At 56.1% G+C, this 22,587-nt stretch overlaps 1 protein-coding gene across 3 annotated transcripts in view; it reads right to left on the reverse strand.

Annotated features, from left to right (window-relative positions):
* Positions 1-22,587, reverse strand: part of ELL (elongation factor for RNA polymerase II) — a 78,472-nt gene that overhangs the window by 5,206 nt on the left and 50,679 nt on the right. For all 3 annotated transcript variants that reach the window (XR_014136569.1, XM_081792261.1, XM_081792263.1), the window contains exons 3-9: positions 18,633-18,754; positions 18,048-18,211; positions 15,669-15,943; positions 12,230-12,354; positions 4,757-4,853; positions 3,140-3,614; positions 62-128 (exon numbers count right to left, since the gene is read on the reverse strand). Coding sequence is in view for 2 of the 3 variants with exons in the window: in XM_081792261.1 (XP_081648387.1) it covers positions 62-128; positions 3,140-3,614; positions 4,757-4,853; positions 12,230-12,354; positions 15,669-15,943; positions 18,048-18,211; positions 18,633-18,754 (1,325 nt within the window). In the remaining variant the exon portion in view is untranslated. The remainder of the gene's footprint in view (positions 1-61; positions 129-3,139; positions 3,615-4,756; positions 4,854-12,229; positions 12,355-15,668; positions 15,944-18,047; positions 18,212-18,632; positions 18,755-22,587) is intronic.

The following is a 22,587-nucleotide window of genomic DNA, read 5'->3' on the forward strand; positions in this document are numbered from 1 at the left end:
ACTTGCGGTGCGGGGGAGAGCGTGGGGCGGGGAGGGGGGGGCCAACCAGGGAAGTACTCACAGCAAGTAGTCGGGGGTCTCTGAGGTTGACGTGGGAACGCTCGAGCTGTTGCAGGCCCCATTTAAACCTACGAAGGAAGAGCAAATGCGTACCTTCTGAGTCCACACCGAGACCCGCACCAAGCTCTGTGGTCCGGAGGACGTGGAAGGATAGCAGAAGGGGGGTCAGGAAGGGCAGAGGGAGTGTGAGGGCTGGGCAAGCGACACCTCGGGGGCCTCACTGGACCCAGAAGCGCCGCAGCTGAGCCAAGTGTGCGTCCCTGGACCACAGTCGTGCAAAGTGCAGGGGGCCCTGGCGTGCCGCGTGCACGTTTCCGGCAAGCAGCAGAAAGGACGCGTTAACGACAGGGCCAACGCACGGGCCACTTGTTCAGAGCTTGACCGATCCAGAGACCTTGCTACCTCTGCTGACTGCATGTAAAAGACCGCTACTCTGAAAAGAAGCAACGCCCTTGTCCAAGGTCTCTGGCCCTGCAGGACGAAGAATGATGGCCACCTTGTTCCTGCCCGCATCCCAGGCCGTCCACTAGGAGGAGCTGGAGGACACGGGACTGTCCGCGGCTCTTGGGGGCAGAGTAGACCAAAACTACCATCTAGCAGATTTCCCGGTGGGGGGGGGGGGGGGCTTCTTTCAGGCGTCCTTTTTTCTCAGCACGGAAGACATCTGTCACCATGCAGTATATCCTCGGTACCCACTGTGTGTCCCTCTGACTGGAAAGCAGCCCACCTGGGAATCCCTGGGCTCCAGGGAATGATTCCCACCATGGAGCACACCTCTCCCCCCTCTCGGGGCCGTGGCCCGATGAACACACATGTAAGTTTAGTCCGTGCTTCTGCGACCCACGCTTTGCATAAGGTACGCCTTCCAGAGTGTTCTGCCATGTGTGGGCCCAGTCAGCATTGCCTCATTTAACCTTCCTGAGATCTTCAGGTGAGAGAACAAATGGAGAAACCAAGGCTCAGGGTCAGATTCACCTACCACCTGAAACACCTCTGGGGTCTGGCCTGAGCAAAACTTAGAGGCCCTACTCCTACTGGAGCACTCTCTGTGCATCGTCCTCACTCAGCCACCCCGCCCCTTCACTAGCCGAGCTGATTCCCACCGTGTGCCCCGGGCCTACAGGGAACCCCCCAAAGCTGCCCCCCCCCATTGTCCCTTCTACCAGCTTCTCCTATGCCTCCCCCATGCCTGGGTCCCCCTGTGAGAGGGACTCCCCATCCGACCCCTCAGAGGTCAGTGGGCCTCCTGAGCTCGGCCTGGCTGTGCCCAACCCCCACACCCAGTACACCAGCCTGCCCAGGAAGGTACCCTGAAGCAACAGCAGGGGTCCAGGGACCGAGCAAGACTGGGGGGCAGACACAAGGATGGGCGTAGGACCCAGGAGTGCACCTGCAGCACAGGCACGAGTTGGGGCTATGGGCCCAAGGTGGCATCAGGACAGGGGTGGCTAAGAAGAGCCATCTGCCCGGCAGATGCTGCATCTGTCGGGGTCAGAGGCAATCGTGGCGCAGGACTGGGACAGTACCGCACAGAGGAGTGGGTTAAATCAATGCCTGTGCCTCCCGTGTGGAACACGAGAGCGAGAAAGCTTCCTCACATGCTGACCTGGAACCTTCTCCAGTGAGTCTGAAGCAGAGGCAAGGTGCACAAAGAACCAAGGTGGCTGTTTCCTGCTTGTACGGCTGCCTGCACAGGCAGAGCACATACTCTATCCCAGAAGGAGCCTCGGAGCAGGACGGGGGGCCTCTGTGCCCAACCGTTTTGTTACCATTCGAGGCACCTGCGAGACGCAGATGAAGACAGTCACCCAGCCTAAGGCACAGCTCCCAGTGCCTCAGCTGTCCTTACGCCTTCCCTCGGGCCATCTTACTCCCTGGTTTGCCCGGTTCCAAACCTCACTTTCTCACTTTAATCTGGGGACAAGCTACCTAGGCCACTGTGTCCTGGGCGGGACCTGAAGCCACCTGAGTCTCACGTGTGGGGCCCACCCCATGGTATTCCTCCTTCCCAGGGCCCTTCCAGGGGCACATGGGGTCTTGCGTTCACCGTTTGGGACAGGAAGTGCTGACCGGCTGGGCCTGCTCAGGGTTTATCTCCCCAGGCAGGACAGGCTCAAGGGAACTAGGCCTCACCTCAAGGGAGGGGCCGGCAAAGGCCTTTCTAGAGAGCAGTTGAACAACTCATTAAAAATAAGGAGAATGCAGCTCCACCCTTGTCCCAGGAATGCCTCCTGCTCGGATCCTTTCTGGACACATAATCTGAGAGCGGCAGAAAGTCACACAGCGTGAGACTGCCTGCAGGAGGCAGGTGCAGCTGCGTCTCTGTGGCCACATCATGCTGATTCTGTTAACAGCCACGTGGGGTGCTCAGCTCGGGAGCCTAGGGCCGTGAACTCAAGGTGACCCAAGCTCTGGGGGTGAAGACCCCCACTCCCACCCCAAGCCTGGCCTGTCCATACACCTTCCCAGTATCTCTGGGCCCCACAAAGGTTCTCCCGCTCTCTCCAGCCAGCCTTGCACCTGCTGCTGTGATCCCAGCTTTCTCGACTTCGGCTTCCTCACCTGCTACATGACCTCATTCTGACTCCTACTGCCTGCTGTTCTATGGACAGCTTCCCAAACCCAGTCTCCACAGGCTGAAATATTCACTAGTCAGCAGGCTACACAAGGCCTGCGGCGGCCCATGTGCTGCCCCACTGCCTTCCCTGAACCCCAGCCCCACCCTGCTCCCCTTTCAGTGTCTGGGACCTCCCTGCAGCCAGAGCTGTAGCCTGGAACTAGCTCCTCTCCGGGTGCGTTGTTTGCCTCCATGGGCCTCAGCTCGGTCGGGTTCTGTGCACCCAGCACCAGCCTGGCACACAGCAGGACTGCAGAAGCCTCCAAGGCCAAGACCACTGGGGCACTCACGACCTCGTACAAGAACACAGGGTGCAAAGGGGTTGAATGTGCAGGGTGTGCCAATATGGGGGTCCATGGGGTGGTACAGCCCCCTCTGAGCAATGGCGGGTGTGGGGAGCTCAGGCTCCTGGCAACGTCCTCCTGCAGTCTCCCACCACCAGGCCTGTCTCCTGGTACCTACCCGGGGCATCTGGTGGGGCTCCAAGGGGGCTGGGCATGTGGTCTGGCAACCGGGCCTGGTGCCTGTCCTCAGCTGCCCTCTCCTTATCTTTGTGCTTCTTGGACTTCTTCTTGGATTTGCTGCGTGATGAGCCGCCATGGGGCCTGCTGGGCTGGGCACAGTCCGTCAGCAGGGGCAAACCGAGGCGCGTAGTCGGGGCCGGGGCGGCCACTTCTCCGTGATCACAGTCCCGGCCGCTGTGGCCCAGGTCATTGCTGACGTCAGCCAAGGGGTCATGGGCCCTCGGGGGCTCCAACCGCGGGGGCAGGTGGGCATCCGTGCCAGCCAGCGGGCCTGGGGTAGGCAATAGGGCCTCGCGGCCATGGGGTGCACTCAGCTTCCCATTGATGGCAGGCTGAGCTCTCTGGGTGAAATGTGATATCCTGGGTTTCTTGCTGGCCAGGGGATCGATGAAATCAGGAGGCTGTGGTCGTTTCTACAAAGGAAGGGAAACAATTTTAGAAAGGAGACTGTGTCTGGAACCACTGGTGTCCCTTGAGAAGTGGCTGGGGAGCAACAGGCTGACCCTGAGCTCAGCAGCGAGGCCCTAGGAAACCCGGTGCCCACCTGCAAGGCCCACTCTGGCCACAAGGGGGCACACAGAAACAGCCAGGCCCTTGCTGAGGCAGGCTCGGCCCACCCTGAGTAGGAGCAGAGAAGCAGCATCAGCAGAACTGGCCAGCTGAAGCACTCAAAAAGGCCACCTCTAGGGACTGGTCTGAAACGTCCCTGCTTCCAGCATCTTCCCTAGATGAGGCGGATGGTGACAGAATCAAGTCCGAAGGATACAGGGCAGCCCCACCGGCTGGGATATCCACCCCCCTAGCCCCAGGACTCCTTGGATCCCCATGGCAACCCTGCTACGTGTGCAGGCCTCATCCCCATTTCACAAGTGAGAAGGGTGAGGCCCGTGAGGCAGGGATGGACCACAGACAGCCCAGACCCAGGGAAGCAGCTAGATAGAAAGATGGTGGACAGCAGGCCCGCGATCAGGGGGAAGCAGTGCAATGGGGCCCTCAGCCCTCTATTTTGGCCCCAAAGCCAGGGCACGCAGAGACCTGACCTCGCCACAAGCAGGCTTCAGAGCCTTGGACACGGGCTGGGAGCCTCCAAGGCAAAGGAGAGAAGGGAGATAAATAAGGGACCTGGGACAAGGGACTCACGGGCCAGAGCATGCAGGTAGGGACATGTGAGTGCCCTTGCTGACTACTGATTAAATCAGCAGCGGCCACCACTCACAGGGCCCTGTGCCCGCAGCCAGCACACTCCATTTTACAGAATCTTCGCGACAGCTTTTAGAAGCAAGTGCACCTGCCATGCCTGCTGGCTCAGGGCAACGCGGTGGCCTGTTCTCCATCCACCCACAAGTACTCGAGGGAACTGCGCCAAGGGCCCGGGCCTGGGTCCCCAGACTGGGGGAAGCCAGGCAGCTGCTCACTCCACACCCGGCCCTGAGCCAAGGGCCCAACAGGCTACCCGAACACTGAGGTCCGGCCTGGCCCCCTGGCTCCTACCCTGCCCTCCCCCCTCACCACTGCCACCACCACCTGCGGTCACACCCATGCCTGCCACTCCTACCTGAGGGGGCGAGGCCGAGCTTCCATGTTCCCTGGGAGGACTGGAGGCAGCAGGGTCTCCGGGGAGGCCACCTGCACTCTGTGGCTGGCACAGCTTCCTATGAAGGAGAAGTGGGGTAGTTGAAAGGCCCCGCACACCCAGGCCCACCTGCCTTTCCACGGACACCATGCTGTCCCACCCTCACCCAGTGATTTGGGGAGGGGCCAGCTGCCCTGGCGGACCAGAACGGGGTCGAGTACCCGGGAACATCAGGGCATGGTAGGCAGAGAGCAGCCTGAGCACGTCCAACCTGGGTTCATCCATAGCCCAGAGGACCACCCCGCTCAGTGTCCTGCTGTGCCCAGAAGGGTCAGTGGACACCCCCTCATCTAGACACCTGTTACTGTGGAGACCAGGGACCCAAGTAAAATTGACTGGATATTCAAGGTCTGTGCCACATTCCTGTGGAAGCTGGGTAAACTGGAGCACCGGCCCCCTCCTTTTAAAAACAATCATTCAGGGCGCCTGGGTGGCTCAGTCAGTTGAGCGTCTGACTTCGGCTCAGGTCATGATCTCACCGTCTGTGAGTTCGAGCCCTGCGTTGGGCTCTATGCTGACAGCTCGGAGCCTGGAACCTACTTCAAATTCTGTGTCTCTCTCTCTCTCTCTCTCTCTCTCAAAAATAAACATTAAAAAAAAAAATCATTCGTCCTAATAATGCTGCTTACTGCAGAAACTTTAGAAAATGCAGAAGGGGACTGAGATGACCTGGCATGACAGGAAGTCCTCCCGGATTCAGGACTCACCTTCCTGGGAGCCACATTACAATATCTCCTCAAGGGCGACAGGGGCAGCCAGCGATCCACAGGAGGGGTACCTGAGCATAACAGCGCAGCCAGGGACCAAACAACTCTGACACTCAACGGGCAAACAGAAGGCCTACTAGTGACTCTGGCCTGAGGCCCCTCTCTAATCCGCCTCTCATATTCCCGGAGGTTACGAGTCTCACAGGAGCCCAGCCGCCAGCCCGGCGCTGTGCGTGGTGCCGCGGGCCCTCCAAGTGCCCTGCAAATGTCTGCCACGGGGACCATGTCGTCTGCACTGCTCTTGAGCACTGACAAGCAGAGCACAACTCCTTGACCGATGGCCACATTACAGACCACCGCTGCTGTCCCCTCCACGGTGGCCCCAAATGCAAGGAGAGCCACAGGAAAAGGGCCTGCAACACGCAAGCACGCACCAGGGTAAAACAGTCCGTGTGGCCACAAGGGGTACTGCCAGTCTGCCGTCCGGGCCACAAGGAAGCAACCGGAGGCATTCACGTGCACTCTTTCCAGCCTCCGTTAAAAAGGCACGAAAGAGGGGAAAGACAGCAGCACGGTCTAACGCAGAAAGCAGAGGTGGTGACTATCTTACAGGAGCCAAGAAAACGGGGTCCCAGGCCACAGGACCCCACGGGCCTGGGGGTCAGAGCCTCAGAGACCGCAGAGAAGGGGCTCCTGCAGGGCTGTGCGCTCTCTGCTCTGGATCCTGGTCCACTGCGGGGAAAGACCCCACAGTATGCTGAGGAGTGAAGGAGCCCAGGCCTTCTCTGGGAGGTCAGGAGGCTGCTCAAGCCACACCTGGACAACAAGATGGACAGACGTGTGGCCTCGGGAGAGGAGGAAAGAGAGGGGCCCGTGGGGCTTCAGAGAAACCTCAGCAGCCCTCCTGAGGAGGTGAAGCCGCTCAGAGGAAAGTCTTGAAGGCCTGCACCCGGGCCTCCAGGTAACAAATGTGAGAGAGACAAGAAAATGCATTTGAAAGGGAAGAGAGACCCTATAAGCAGATGAAAATTTTAAATCCACAACAGAAACACCAGCCTTAGTATCCTCAGAAAGACAAAGGACTCCAAATAGACATTTCTCCAAACGAGAATAGACATTGGTCATTCTCCAAACGAGAACAGACATTTCTCCAAAGAAGATACACAAATGGCCAAGAAGCACATGAAAAAGTGCTCAACACCATTAGTCGTCACGAAAATGCAAATCAAAACCACAAGGAGATATTACCTCACATCCATAAGAGGGCTAGAATTAAAAACAAAAAACCAAACAGAACAAAAAAACAGAAAATGGGGGAAAAAAAGCAAGTACTGGTGAGGATGTGAAGAAACTGGAAGCCTTCTGTGCATTGTTGGTGGGAACGTAAAACAGTGCGGCTGTGGTGGAGAAAAGTCTGGCAGTTTTTCGAAAACCTCAACTCCACTCCTCCTTCCTCACCTGAGAGGACTGAGACTCTTTGTCCATACACATCCCCTGACACAAATGTTCACAGGAGCGCCACCCACGATCACCAAGAGAAAGAGATGACCCGAGGGTCCAGCAGCAGATGAATGAATAGACAGCTGTGGTGTATAACCACACACGAGAGAATATTACTGAGCCACAACAAGGAACAAGGCTCTGCCACGTGTTACAATCTATAGGAACCTTAAAAAACGTTACAGAGTAAAAGCAGCCAGTCAGAAAAGGCCACGTGGTGTATGATCCCGTTTATATGAAACGTCCAGACAGAACAGGCAAATCCAAAGACACAGAAAGCAGATCAGTGGTTACCAGGGGCTGGGGGAGGGCGATGGGAGTATCTGCTAATGTGGGGTTCCATTTCTGGGGACATGTTCTGGAACCAGCTAGAGGTAGTAGTTGTACAATGTTGTGGATATAATTAATGCCACTGAATTGTGAGAAAGAACAAAGCTGGAGGTATCAATCCCGTGTTTCAAGATACAGTATAGGGGTGCCTGGGTGGCTCAGTCGGTTGAACGTCCGACTTCGGCTCAGGTCATGATCCCACAGCTCGCGGGTTTGAGCCCTGCGTCGGGCTCTGTGCTGACAGCTCGGAGCCTGGAGCCTGCTTCAGATTCTGTGTCTCTCTCTCTGCCTCTCCCCCACTCACACCCTGTATGTCTCTCAAAAATAAATAAACATTTAAAAAATTTAAAAAAAGACACAATATAAAGCTATAATAATCAAAATAGCATAATACTAGCACAAAAAAAATTGACACATAGATCAATGGAACAGAATAGAGAGCCCGTAAGTAAACTCACGCTTATATGGTCAATTAATCCATGACAAAGGAGGCAAGAATATCCAACAGGGAAAAGACAGCCTCTTCAATAAATGCTATTGGGAAAACTGGACACCTATATGCCAAAGGATGAAACCGGATCACCTGCTTACATCATACACAAAAATAAACTCAAAATGGATTAAAGACCTAAATGTGAGACCTGAAACCATAAAACTCCTAAAAAGAAAACACAGACAGTAATCTCTTGTACATTGAGTTTAGCAACATATCTGTTGGATGCATCTCCTCAGGCAGGGGGAAGAAAAGCACAAACAACTGGGACTTCATCAAAATAAAAAGCTTTTGCACGGCAAAGCAACATCGACAAAACAAAACGACAACCTACCGAACAGGAAAAGATATTTGCAAATTATATATCTGCTAGGGGATTAATACCCAAAACATATAAAGAACTCACACAACTCAACACCAAAAAAAAAAAAAAACAAAACAAAAAAACCAAAAAACCACCCCACAAATAATCTGACTTTAAAAAGGGCAGAAAATCTGAACAGATATTTTCCCACAGACCTACAGATGGCCAACAGCTACAGGAAAAGATATTCAACATCACTAGTCATCAGGGAAATGCAAATCAAAACCATGAGATATCACTTCACACCTGTCGGAACGGCTAGTATCAAAAAGACAAGAAAAGAGTGCTGGTGGGGATGGGGAGAAAAGGGAACCCTCCTGCACTGTTGGGAGTAATGCCAACTGGTATAGCCACCGTGGAAAACAGTATGGAGGTCCCCCCCCCCCCCAAATTTAAAAATAAAACTACCAGGCAATTAGCAATAGCACTGCTGGGTACTTATACAAAGGAAACAAACAAACGAATCAAAAATACACAAGCTCCCCTAAGTTGACCGAAGCATTATTTACAATAGCCAAGATATGAAAGCAACCTAAGTGGCCGCGAATAGATGAACAGATTAAAAAGATGTGGAAGATAAAAACAACGGAATGTTACTCAGCCATAAAAAAGGATGGGACCTCACTGTCTGCAACAATGTGGATGGACCGAGAAGGTATTATGCTAAGTGAAATAAGTTAGACAAACAGCATATTATTTCACTTATATGTGGAATCTAAAACATAAGATTAAAGAAATAAATAAATAAATAAATAAATAAATAAATAAATAAATAAATGAACACACAAATAAAAAGAGAAACAGACTCATAAATGCAGAGAACAAACCGGTGGCTGCCAGAGGGGAGGGGCTTGGAGGGGGGGGAGAAAGAGGTGAAGGGAATTAAGAGATACAAACTTCCAGTTATAAAATAATTAAGTCACCGGAACAGGCAAAAAAGTACGGCATGGGGAACACAGTCAGTAACACTGTAACAGTCTCACAGGGTTGCAGACGGTGACCACACTGCACTTACTGGGGAGCACTGAAAAATGTACAGAACTGTCATATCATTATGCTGCAGACTCCAATCTAATGTAACACCGTATGTCAACCATATTTCAACAATGAAAAATTTTTAAATAAAAACATCACTCCCACGGAATGAGAATGTGATGCTACAAAAAACCAGACCAAAGACCAGTGGGAACTAGAAACGATTGGCAAAAGGGAGGGATGGGAGGAGCTGAAAAGAGAGAGCGACGTGCAATGGGGAAGATGCGAAAGTGGACAGTTTATGGAGCACAACCCTCCCCCCGTACCTCTGACACCCCCACCCCCTCCCCCTCTCTGCCCCCTGCCTCACATAAAGGGAGGTTGCCGGAGGGGCATAGGAAGCCTTTCCAGGAGCACACACAGGGTGGGAAGAGGATGAAGGGAGTTTTCAGGCTGTGAGAGCAGAGACACTCGCCCCAGAGCACCTGCCAGGCCACGCCGTGATCACGCAGACGTGTAAATGGCTGGGTGGGGAACCTCCAACCCTTGTGGGCCAGGCCTTCAACATGGAGGCAAAAGTCCTCGGGATCTGAAGGCCCAGACTTGGGCAACTGCCAATCCAATCTGACTGAGCTACGGCAGAGGGGCCAATCAAAGCCCTTTCCTCAGGAGCTGTATCCCTTCAGCACCAGAGCAGAATCGCAGACCCAGGAATGGGAGAGCTTGCACAGGGAGAGGGAGAGGGAGAGGAGTGAGGAGAGGGAGAGGAGAGTGAGAGGGGACCAGGAGTGGAGCGGTCTCCTGGGGGAACCGGCAGGACCTCTGATCCGCTGAAAGTGACAAAAGGCCATGGGACAACCAGGGGAAACTTGGGTTGTGAAGGGCAATGCGAATGAGCAGAGTAAGTGACAGGGCAGCCAAGCAGGTTACCAAGTCCACAAAGAGCGTATGTGATGGGATGGTGACTGTGGTTTGGCGTGTGGTCCAGATGCCTGCCCTCGGGGAAGCGAGGCCAGGACAATTGCAGGTGGTGGCAGGGTTGAGGGGAGTGAGTGTAAGGCCAGGCAACGTTGCCAAAGTCTCATCCTGCACTGGGAACACCTGGGGCAGGACGGGCCCCAGCAGCTACACACATGGGGAATAGAAGCACAGAGAAAGAATCGAAAGGATGCAGGAAGTGGGTGTCCGTGTAGAGCAAAGCCTCAGGGGCCCAGGTAGACTCTGCAAGCAGAAGCGTGCTTAACTCAGGTATGGATTTTGAACAAGCTGTAGGAAAAGGAGATGGCCCAGCTTCTGGGGTGACACTCGTCCCTACTCCCCACCAGCAGAAATACCCCAAGGCCCAGTTTTCCTTCCTGCCATGGGGCCATGGCTTCAAGAACTGCTATGCATGGGGTTTTCTTCGGGGCGTGAACAACCTAAAAAAGAACTGAGCAGACAGGTGGCTAGGGTCACCTTCAGCGTGGTCACGGGCATCGAAGATGCTGACCCTGACTTCTGCACACCAACCAGTTCAAGCTTCCAAGGACGGTAGGTGCTGCTGGTAAGTCGAGTGTTTCCTGGCGAGGCTGATCCCTAAGCTGGCCCATGCAGAGAGAAGAGCACCATGCTGGCCCGGGCGAAAGCCAAGTGCCTTGGGTTTACAGGAGTCCTGGCAGCTCATTCAGCAGAGCAGGGAGGAATACGAGCCCAGAACTGCACAAAGCTCCAGAGCTGAGATTCCTACTGACCCCACCTACACACACACACACACGCACACACACGCACGCACGCACACACAGGACACACAGACACACAGACACACACACACACACACACACACACACACACACACACACACACTCCTGGCCATTCCCCTTCTGGGGAGCTCAGTGTGGCCAATGCCCTCAGGGTCTGAGAACGGCAGCCAGTTAGTGAGAGGCTCTGAAGGACGGGAGGACAGGAACAGTCTTGCAGTGAGTGTCCCTCGTGTGCCCCTTGCCACCTCCAAGCACTTGGGTAGGTAAACTTGACCATGTCAACAGTGGTCAACTCAAGACATATTTAGCTGAGGCAACAGCAGACCTCAGAGAGGGGATGGGGGCGGGGGGGGGGGAGTCTTCTGCTGAAAACCTCTCCTCTCAGTCTCCCCAAGACCTCTGGACAGCCGGAGTCGTGACCCTAGGCTGGCCTAGAAACAGGTACTGGCTTGGGGAGGAGTGCCCTGCAGGGCTGACGAGAAACTCCGGGTTCACCTAGAGCGGCCCCAAATCGGCTCTGCTTTCTACACGCAATTAGTGCTTTAAACAACTGAACTTCAAAACACACACACACACACACACACCCCTCATAAATAACTCCAAGTCCCTGAGAAATCACTTAAGGACTAATTAGTGTATCAGCCTGCTCTGAACGCCGCTTCACAGCCCGGCTCCCAAGTCAGGCATCAACTGAGAAGGAAATCATTAATTGCTTGCCTGAGCCAGGCAGGGGCCTACTTAACCACTCCTCCCCTGGGCCACCAAGGCCACTCCTGACCTCAGGTCCCAATTAATCTGAGAGGGAATGTGTTTAATTAATGCTACTTAATCATGTCTGTGGGGAGTTTTGTTTTGCTTTGTTTCTCTCTGCTTCAAGATCTCGAGAGGTTCTTCTTAAGAAGGAAGTGGCCTACAGCAGAAGCCTGTGGGGGTGTGCAGGTTTGGGAAGGGAGCCTGATGGGAAAGGAAAGGAGGCACTGGGACAAGCTGCGTGGACTGAATCCTTCTGTCTGGGCATTCTGGTGTTCAGGACAGTGACTTGTGCCCTCCACTCCACCCAGCAGGGGCTGGCCTTTCCCCCGACAAGGGGCCACGGTGGGCTGCCCAGGCACTGTGGCATCCCAGGCAGCGGGGAAAGACTGCCAGAGAGTCTCCATGGATCCTTCCATCCTGCTCAAGGGCCCTGTGGCCTTCAGAACCACACAAGGCCACCCCAGCATCCTCAGGACGAGATCTGCCCCAGAACCAAGGGGTGGGGACAGGCCCAGAGATGGGAGGCGGCATTACCGGACCAGCATCCGCTTCAGCAGCTGCTGGTCCCCTTCCGAGTAGCCGGGCCAGTCCTTCTGCACATCCTTATACACACAGTCCTTCAGCGTGCATGTGCCATCCTTGGCATTCACGTTGGCCACCTGTAGGAAGAACCAGAATCACCTTGCGGGAAGCCCAGGGGGAAGCAGGAGCTACTGAGAGCATTTGATGGAAGGTGGGGGGCAGACACACAGGAGGGGAAAGAGGACAGAACCCCCACCCCCACCCCCGCCAAATCCCCTGCCTACCGGGGCAGCAAGCCCTGGGATGCAAAGGGGTCAGAACACCAGGTCCTGACACAGGTGTCTTACAGCTGCCGGAAGACACGTTGGCTCCTAAAGGGGCGGTGCTGCCATCTATACTCACAGGACCCCATCACCAGCCTCCCGACTGAACGTTTCATCTTCACCAAATTCAGGTTAAATCTTAACACCCAAAATGATGGTGTTAGGAGGTGGGGCCTTTGGGAGGTGATGAGGTCATGAGGGTTTGGAGCAGTGCCCCCTGTAAGAGACTCCAGGGGGCCCTCGCCACTCCTGCCACGTGATGACACAGGGAGAAGACCCACTCTGTGAACTGGGAAGGGGGCCCCACCAAACCCCCAATCTGCTGGCGCCTCGATCTTAGACCTCCCAGCCTCCAGAACTGTGGGAAGTAAACGTCTGTTGTTTATACGCCACCAGTTTATGTTATTCTCTCAACAGCAGTCTGAACAGACCGACGCCCGCTCTCGAATACACACTCCCGGGACACACGTGGCGGAGGCTGGGGCAGCCGGGGCCTCCAGGGGCCAGGCTAAGTCCACCTTCCCCGCAACCAGCCAGCCCTGCCCGGGCGGGGTACCAAAGGCTGAGCTGGTCTCCAAGACTGTGAAGGCAGACTCAAAACGTTGACCCTGAGGATGCTTATAGAAGTCCGGGCCCCACCCCAAAGCAGGTACTTCCGGGACTATCTCGCTGGCCTCTGGCGCACGGCCGCAGGGAGCTGGCACGGCGGCTGTTTTTCACTCTCACGGGCTTCTGAGAGGACTCTGTGTCACAGCGGTTTCCACAGGGAACATTTTTTAATGGTTGAGTAATATTCCACCAAACATCTGCACTGTGATTTACTCAAAGGTTTCTCCTTTGTTGGATGCTGACGCCATTCCCAGTTTCTCTGTAGCATATAAACAGACACCGCTGTGTGCAGGTTTTTCCATGCTGGCGACGTTTTCCTTCGGCCAGCTTCCCAGAAGTGGGATTAATGGGTCAAAGGCTCTGAACATTTTTATGGCTCTTGATGCGTTTTGCTAAAATGCTCTCCAGAAGAGCCACCCACCCGTCAACACTCCCACCCATGGAGGACGAGCCTGTGGGTTTCTCTGAGGCCCCGCCAGCACCAGAGACAGATGCTTTAAATCTTTGCTTTGGATGTTTTCACAGAAGGAAGAGGGAAGGTGCCTCTGAGGAGTGTGCTTTCGTGTGTGTTGCTCATCGGAATCCCTGATCACTTGGGGGCGGCTGGAAATGACCAGCCGGGGCAAGGCCCGGCCCACAGTGTTCCCAGAGACCTTCCCCTTCCTCAAGCTGACGGGGTCCTGCTACTGCCCACGACCACCAGGGAGAACAAGCTGGGTAGTCAATACAGAAGCACAAGGCAGATGGGGCCATTTAGAAGAAATCACAGTAGACATGGGGAGCACCCTCTGCCACCGACACCACGGGAGGCTGCTGACTCCAAATCAACCTAGGAAGCCAGAGCCCAGCAGGGTACCTCTCTGGTCCTGGGAGCAATGAGAGCATCTCAGAGGTTAGAAAAGCAGCAGGAACCCCTGGCACAACGACATCAGCACCGACAGATCCCCATCTCTTTGGAAAACTGAGCCCGCTGGCATTCTTGCTGCATCGGAGGACTGCTCAGAGGGTACACCTCAGATGTAACTGTGTGCACGGTCAGTTAAGTTTCACGTTCTGGTTTGAGGGGTTCAAGTGCTTCTTCTTTACTCTGGGCACAAACAGGGCAAGAGAGGAAGATGGGAGCATGGGCGTTCCCAAGAACACCATAGTAGGGGCCAATGGCGGCCTGACTGGACAGCGGTGTGGACTACAGGCATGTCCAGGGTGGGCACAGGTCCCACCTGCGTCTTCAGTCCTGGCTCACATCTGAAGACCTGGCAATCTGCCAGCCCTGCCTCATTCTGAGCTCCAGCCCAGGGGAAGGGCCTCCACTGTGCTTCCCTTGAGTTCCCAAGGATAAGGCTGACACCTGCGACTTCCCAAGGAAACAAGCCCCCTAAGAACATCATTCCTGTTCTGGAGCTTTCTGGATGCTTTGGCAAGCCCCTCTGCCAAAGAAAACTTCTGAGCCATCAAGCTACATATCTACCTTCTAATAGGCCAGGAGCCAACTCGTGAGCTCAGAGGGAGAAACCTTAAAGCTTGGTCCTCGCCTGCACAGCCTCTGAGTGGGGGACAGTGTCTCAAGAGGCCACATCCACACAGGGTTTCCTGCCAAGTAGAGCCCCTGAGGCCAGGGTCCCGGTGACGTGAGGGGCCGCGAACCCCGTGGCTCATCCTCAGACACAGCTACCAACTGTCACAGCATGTGAGTCCCGCACTGCTGCCAGGAGCGTCTGAGGTGGGATGCAGGTGAGCTGGCGGACAGAATCCCTGGACGCTCGGCCATGCCTCCTCCGCAGGATGCGACTGTCATGCCAGCCACGTGGACCTCACAGCAGGGCTCCACGGTGGCCCATCCCCACTTCACAGCAAGGAGGCATCTGCGTGGTCTGGCTGATGTGGCGAAGCCAGAGCGAGCCGTTTACCTTCCCAGGGGTCCTCAGACTCCCTCTGGGGGCTTTGGGAGACAGGCCCCGCCCCCTCCTGCTCCAAAGCCTGAGCCGTGCCCTAACAGCAGGCTTCACCTGCTGACATCACGTTCAACCCCTCAAGAGGCGCTGCGGGCAAGCTGCAGCCACACACGGAAGCCTGAGGGTCTCCACGTGAAGCCCCTTGCCCAGAGCCACGGCTGGTGTGTGGTAGGGACGCCCACTGACCGTGGAGCCTGTGCTCTCGTTAACTCACATATGCGGTCACCCAGGCTTCTTTAAATTCTAAAAGCCTCAGGCGGCTGAAGTCTTTGTTGGATCCTCTGTGCTGTGCCCGCTGCCTGTGTGGTAGCAGACAGCGAAGGAGGAGCATGCTGACCTCCCTCCGAGCCAACCTCGGAGCCACTGGACAAGAAGCACCATGGCCAGCAACGTGTCCGTGACACCCTCAAGCCGGTCCTAACCCGGGAGGCCGAGGCTCTGAGGCAGGCTGCGAATCTTGGAAGAGATCCCAGGAAGGGCTCTTCCCAGCACCCCTGTGTCCAGACCCTCTGTCGAGGCCACTCAAGGTTGACTGAACCCTCCACCTGGCCCCGGGCAAGCACGAACCTGCTGGAGGAGGCCGTCCAGCGCATCCTTGTCCGCCTGGGCCAGGCCGTCCTTCTGCAGCCGTAGCAACAGCTCGGCCTTCCGATAGGGCCTCAGCGCCAGGAGGTGCAGCACTCGGTCACGGAAGGGCCTCTGAGACACCCCACTGCCCCCACTAATGCCACCGACACTGCTCTTCTTGATGGCGCTCGCCAGGTTGATTGGCGTCGCCCGCTTCCGGGAGGGCACGGCGTCCGTGGCCCCCGGGGCTGGTTTCCGAAACTGAACCTTCTTGCCTGCAACGAGAGCCAAGGCATTAGGGATTTAAGGGGGTGAGGGGGTACGGCCTCTGTGTCCCTCTGCCTGGGGCTGATGCCGAACTCTGAGCGAGTGCGTGGACGCCTGCTGACGGCCGACAGCCCAAGGGGAAGGCAGCTGGAGCCCCATCCAGCCTGGCCTGCTCCGTGGGGACCTGGAGAGCTGAGTACACCACCTACTGACCACACACAGCTACCAGGCCCTTGCAGGGCCCCAAGTGTCAGAAGCGGGAGCTGCAGGAAACAGAGGTATGTTCAGAGCTTTAATGGATTTCATCAAGGGCAGCCCGACCGCTATACGGAGAGGGCGGCTGATGAAAAGGGTGGGGTTCCTGAACGGCCAGAGGCAGGCGCCCCCAGAGCCCGCACATCACAGCACTCTCCAGCCACAGGACCCGCCATTCTCTTTTATAATAAAGGAGGAGTGGATAAAGGCATGGGGCCGCTTGGGCAGCTTCTCTGGAGACCCCAGGGTAGGAGCAGCTCCCCAGGCTGCAGCCCCGTCAAGTGCTTCTTGGACAGACCCAGAGTCCCGGGGGAGGGGGGCAGCGGCCCGATCCCCCACGCCCCTAGTGCGAACAGACTCCAGAACTGCTCTTGAGGGAGGGGCCTCTGCTCAGAATTTGTTAACTCCACCCTGGACGGCAGCACGGCCACTGAGGGAACGTGCACGGCCAAGTGAGGTCAGCGCGTGCCTCACGTCCTTGGGCCAGAAAGCTCTCCACAAGAACTTTTTGTTTTGCTCTCATCCCTTAAATCTCATTTGTCAAATTAATACGGGAAGGAGTGCTGTCAAAATCCTTAGGGCCAGACTTTGTTCCCAGAGGACCCAGCTGATGGGCTGAGCAGGGTAGAGGAGAGGCCTGACGCAGTGGGACATACATGACTACGCTTTCAGAGGCCAGGAGACAAGTGCTGCCACCAGAACCGAAACCAAGAACTCTCGCCGTCCCCAAAGTGGTACGACAAGCCACACTTTTGACCAGGTTTTTGGCTGAAGGACCCAGAAACTTACTAAGATGTATATGAATGTCCACATTTGCACGCTGAGGCGAGAGCAGGCAGGGGAAGTATTTCTGGATTCTGGCTGCTGCTCTCGGGCGGCTTTGTCCCCAGCAGCAGCTCACAGCCCAGGGCATGGGCTCCCTCAGCATGCACGGCCACATCCACCAGGATGCAGCGTTCACTGGTAGCATGGACTCCTCCTGCCTAGGGTTTCGGTCAGAGCCAACTCCACTGCCACGCCAGTGAAATCACATACTCCTTTGGGGGCCTTTGAAATCCTCCCACCTTTTCTCAGAAAACAAAAAACCCCAAAAGCCATTAAGGTCCTGTTTGCTGTAAGCCATTTTGTGCCTTTCTCGGGCCTAACGCCCTTCCTCTTGGCCTTGAATCCTGATGACTCTTGAACTTGTCTGGGTCTAGGTGCTGGGAAGACTAAAGCAAGAATGGAGCTTCCTAAAAGTAAACACTTTTCATGCTGCTGGTGTCTCAACTTCACCAAAACCGTTTCCAAGCAGATGATGAGCTGCCAGAGCCTTCTCGTCCAGCAGGAAATCAACACATTTCCTTCCCAGTTGTGACCTGACAGGCCCTTGCTGGCCCCAACCCAGCAGCAGACTATTTGCCATAGCGCACATCTCACAATCGGCACCTTGCCGCTGGCTGTGTCAGGCTTGGGGAAGAGCCAGCCAGGCGGGTGAAGGCAGGGGTGGCAGCTGAAGGAGGACAGACCCCAGCCCTGCCATCGAGGAGCATGTCTATCTCCCTGATGGGTAGGGATTCCCGAGGTCAGAACCTGAGAGAAGGGCTCGTGGATTCGGAATTCCTGGAGTTCTTGGGGCTCATATTCAAACTGGGGAATCAGCAGATGCCACAGCCCCCAACAGACTCGGCCAGTACAACAGGACCTTTTCTGACCTGACAATGAGAGATGGCTCCCCTTGCTTGGGGCTGGACCTCTGTCAACCCATCATTCCCACTCCCGGCCAGGACAAGCCTTCAGTCCCTCCTGCTCCCCACCACAGCTGCCCAGCAGGCATGAGCCCCCCCCAACAGGCGGAGTCGCAGGCCTCATCCTCACCCAGGTAGCGGCCTCCAGCCTTGATGACGATGGCACCACGGCTCCGTGTCTCCTCCTCAGCTTGCGCCATGCTCTGTCGTGCTTTCTGGTAGGAGTCATCGGTGGCACACACCGTGATTTTGTCCTGGATGCTGCCCAGGCAGTCCAAGTGAACATCCCCGTGGCTGCAAAACAAGGGGCCAGAAGCTAAGGTGAACTCCTCCTGGGATGACAGGGAGACACGGTCTGGGAGCCCGTGCTCCCCCGTTACCCCCCAGCTGGAAATGGGCCCAGCGCTAACTTGAGCAGCATCGTTTCCACACAGCGTATCTTAACCTGGAAAAAACAAGGGAACCCAGGCCCCTGGGCAGAGGTAGCAGGCCTGCACCTGTGCCCTGGACACACTGAATGCAGCAGCAAGGCTCGGGTATGAGAAGGGGGATCTGGAATGGCCTGGCTGGCTCAGTCAGTAGAGCATGCGGGTCTTGATCTTGAGGTCGTGAGTTCAAGTCCAACACTGGGTATAGAGATGACTTAAATAAATACCCCCCCCCTCAAAAAAAGAGAAGAAGAAGAAGGGGGCACTGCACCCAGATGAGGCCTTACCTGGATACATATTGCTGGATGCAGTCAAAGCTGCCCTGGGGGCTGTCACGGCCAATGTTGGAGAGGTAGAAGGAGAAGGTCCGCGCCTCCGTGGGGCAGTCAGGCTGGGGGATGGAGATGTGCTGCATGGAGAGGGAGAAACATCACTGGGAGGTCCACATCACGGAGGGGACCGTGGGATGGGCCATCCATTGGACCCCAGACCGTCCCCCACAGCTTGACACAAGGAGGAAGTGCCAGTGCTTTCTAAGCATGGCACGTTGGTCTGAGGAGCACAGAGCACTTAGCACACGCCCGGAGCCAGGGAGCCCACCCTGATCTGGGCCATGAGCCAATTTCCCACCCAGCAAATGGGGCAGATCTGGCCTGGGACATGTGTGAAGGTGACGTGAGACAAGACGGGCAGCAGTAGCTATCAGTGCACACTGAGCAGCCGATATGCTCCAACCCTTGCTCCCCTGTGGGATACACACTCCACCTGGATGTCCATTCACTGTCCTGCAGCCAAGACCAAGGCGGGTGCAGGCCCCGAGGGGCTCACAGATCGGCCGCACCCTCCCCCAACAAACCGTGACACGGTTACGTGTGACAAAGGATGAATGTCTTGGTTAACAGAACCCTGACTTTGGACAGTGCCTCTGCAGAAGGGTGGGACAGCCTGACCGGCAGATAGACAGACAGCAAAGGTCCCGGCCAAGGTGCAGGGCTCGGTGCAGGTGGGATAGCATTGCGCCCACAGGCCGGGGCTGCATTCCAGGCCAACCCTCACTGGGTTGAAGTCCTGGGGGCTGTGGAGGAAGCTGGTGGGAAGATCCATGCTCCGGTTGCTGGCCCATATTTGGGGCACAAGATGGGCCTCCAGAACCCTCTGTTACCAGTGGGGACTCCTCATAAAGTAATCCCTGGGTTTTGAGTGCAGGAGCTCAACACAGCTAGGCACACAAACAAGGGGGGGCAGAAGAAGGCCCCATTCAGGCCTTATCCTTGGGCTGCTAAACCACCTCAGTATGCCCAGGCCCTATTTCTTCTCCACTGATGTGAGACCACCATGCCTCCCTCATCAGCATTGGACCAAACACGGCCCCGACTGAATTCCAGCCTTGCCCAGCTGTCATATGTAAATAAGGGCAGTTCAGCCTGAGACTGAGGACACGGTGGCTCAGGTCACAAGGAGGGCCGCTGCCCTCTTCACGGCCTCCCCCCCTTCACTGCTCCGCAGGGTGGTGTGTGGACCCATAAGGGAACCTGCACGTGCACCTGGCCTAGAGTTGGCCCCAAAATACTGAGTGACCTGCCCAGCCTGCAGTCAGTCCCTGCCCCAGACGTGCACAATGAGAGCCAACGTGGCACAGACTGGCTCCCAGATAAGGCAGTTCAGCCCTGTCCTGCCTGTATGCGACATCTCCTTGTCTCACGCTTGTGGCCATCTTGTGCTGCCGGCCCATCCCTTCTTGGATGTGACGTTTGTTCTCCATCACAGAAGCAGCCGGAACACGCCGCCCAGATGTTGAGGCTCAGGCTGCTGAGGGTCACTGCAGGAGACGCACCCAGAGCCAGATACGCACTGATGCCGTTGCCCAGAATGCAGCCGGAAGCTCATGCACCCCGAAGTCAGTAAGTCAACAGTAGCTTCCGGTGGAAGCTGACACCCCTGCCATCGGGTGGCTCTTCCTCCACCCGATCCTTGAACCTCCTCCTCATCTCATCCTGGCTCTGATGGAGACACAGCCTCCCCAGGCGCCACTTTCCAGCTCAGTCTGCTCAGAGGACAGTGGCTGCCTCAAGGGCAATGGTCCTCACTGGGCTGTCACCCCTGAGAGGAGGGCAGGAGGTCAGGTCTCAGTCCCAAAGTGATTGTGCTTCTCTCTGGGTGGGAGCTGTGGGGACTCTTCGCCGTGACCGTTTTATGCCATCTAAACTTTTTCCACACGGGTGTGCGCGCCCACCTCCAAAATTCGTCCTGGACGTGGGGGTCCCAGCACAGAGCCCGGAGGTGGGTTTGTGTAGCCACTGGGGCCACAGGATGGTGGGAAACCCGGGGCTTGAAACTGATGCATGGGAGAACGTGATGCTGCTGGGGACAGGGGAGACACACACAGAGGTCTCCAGTATCCTTCAGGACAAAGGCGGGGACACCCGAGCGGGGGAAGGAGGAAGGCAGAGGGGAGGTTTGCTGGGAGCCTGGTGTGGCCAGGTCTCTCGGCCCCATCCCCGCCCAGCACTACCATGGCCTGAGGACTCCTTTGGTTAACGGGCTGCTTTGCTGCTCCTCAGTGACGCTGGTTATCGGTTACCAGTCGGTGGGCACCGAGCAAGGAAATCCCCCATCGGGGCATGAATAGACCAGGAATGCATGGCTTTCTCTGTGCCAGCGAAGAGCTTGGCACATGTACCAGGATGTGGCCCGACAGTCAGCCCTGCTCAGCTGCAGCATGTGCCTCCTGGACCGAGTCTCGGCTGCCCCACGGGGGCCACCATGTGGCCCTCAGCTGGCCTGGGCATGCAGGTCTGGGTGCTTCTAAGGTCAGCCCTGACTCCAGGTGATGGGGGCAGGGGGAGTCACTTTAAACCTAATCGAGTGTCTGTGTACACAGACCCAGAGCAGCAAACAGGCTTGTCCTTCCTGGGCGGCCCAGAGTGCCTCTGAGACCTGTGAGGGGCACAGGTCCCTGCCAGAGCCCTTTCACCTCCTCCTTTTTATTTATTTTGAGAGAGAGAGAGAGAGAGAGAGAGAGAGAGATTGATTGAGAATGTGCACATGTAACCAGGGGAGGGGGAGAGAGAGAGGGAGAGAATCCCAAGCAGGCTCCACACCGTCAGTGTGGACCCCGAGGCAGGGCTCAATCTCACGAATGTCGAGATCATGACCTGACCTGAAATCAAGAGTCGGACACTTAACTGACTGAGCCACTCAGGTGCCCCTCACCTCCTCCTCCTTTTGAAATCCATCCTAAGTGGGGCCCGCCCCCCCCCCCCCCCCCCCCCCGATCTGCAGGTGCAGGCGGGAGCTGTGAAAAGGCACATCAAGTCCTGGTGGCAAAAACTGGCGGGGGAAGCGCTTGATACTCTGTTCCGGTAAGAACAAGACAAACAGGTACGCACAGGAACCCAAACTCCAACTGACCAGGTTCTCTCTGGCCAGAGGAGGTTCCAGGCAACACTTGCTTTCTTAGTTATTTTCGCTTCCTAAAGAAGCCTCAGAATAAAACATGTGCTGGGTAAAGAGAACTACGGTTGTCCAGCTGAACTTGACTTCCAAGAGCAAAGCGGCCACTTCGGCCCAGGGGCACTCCCTCAACCCCAACACCAGGGTGCATTCTAAGCACCTCCCTGCATTCCAAGAACCGCTCTCATGCCCTCACTCACCGAGGATGCTCAGAAGAGGGAGTGCACGCCCCCGCCCTCTGTTCAACCTTGGCACACAGATGGTTCCTGACTCTGCAACACCCCATTTTAGAAATTTTTTAGACTGTTTTCAAATTGTCCCTGTGACAACACGGCAACAAGCACCCTCGTGCCTCAATCATGTGCACATCCCGGACTGCTCCTTCAGAGTTGGCTCCTGGACACATAGACAGAAATGGGTCAAAGGCTTTCGACCAGCCCTGCCAAACTTCATTCTAGAAACTGCAGTTCAGGCTCCTGCTGCAGCACAGGCAAATGCCGCAACGCTAAACTGCCCTGGATACCACCCCTACTTCTCTTTTTTCATCAACTGAAGAGTTTTGGGGTGGGGCTGGCCAGGTGGAAGTTTCTTTTCCCCTCTGGAGGCTGACTTTTCACCAGCTGTCAGACGTTCACAACTCAGAAGTGAACCCCAGGGGCACCCGGGTGGCTAAGTCAGTTAAGCGTCCGACTCCTGATTTTGGCTCAGGTCATGATCTCACAGTTTGTGAGTTCAAGCCCTACATCGGGCTCCGTGCTGGTGGAGCCTGCTTGGGATTCTCTCTCTCTC

The sequence above is a fragment of the Panthera onca genome, chromosome A2 (assembly GCF_046562875.1).
Source record: "Panthera onca isolate mPanOnc1 chromosome A2, mPanOnc1 haplotype 2, whole genome shotgun sequence".
Classification (NCBI taxonomy): Eukaryota; Metazoa; Chordata; class Mammalia; order Carnivora; family Felidae; genus Panthera; species Panthera onca.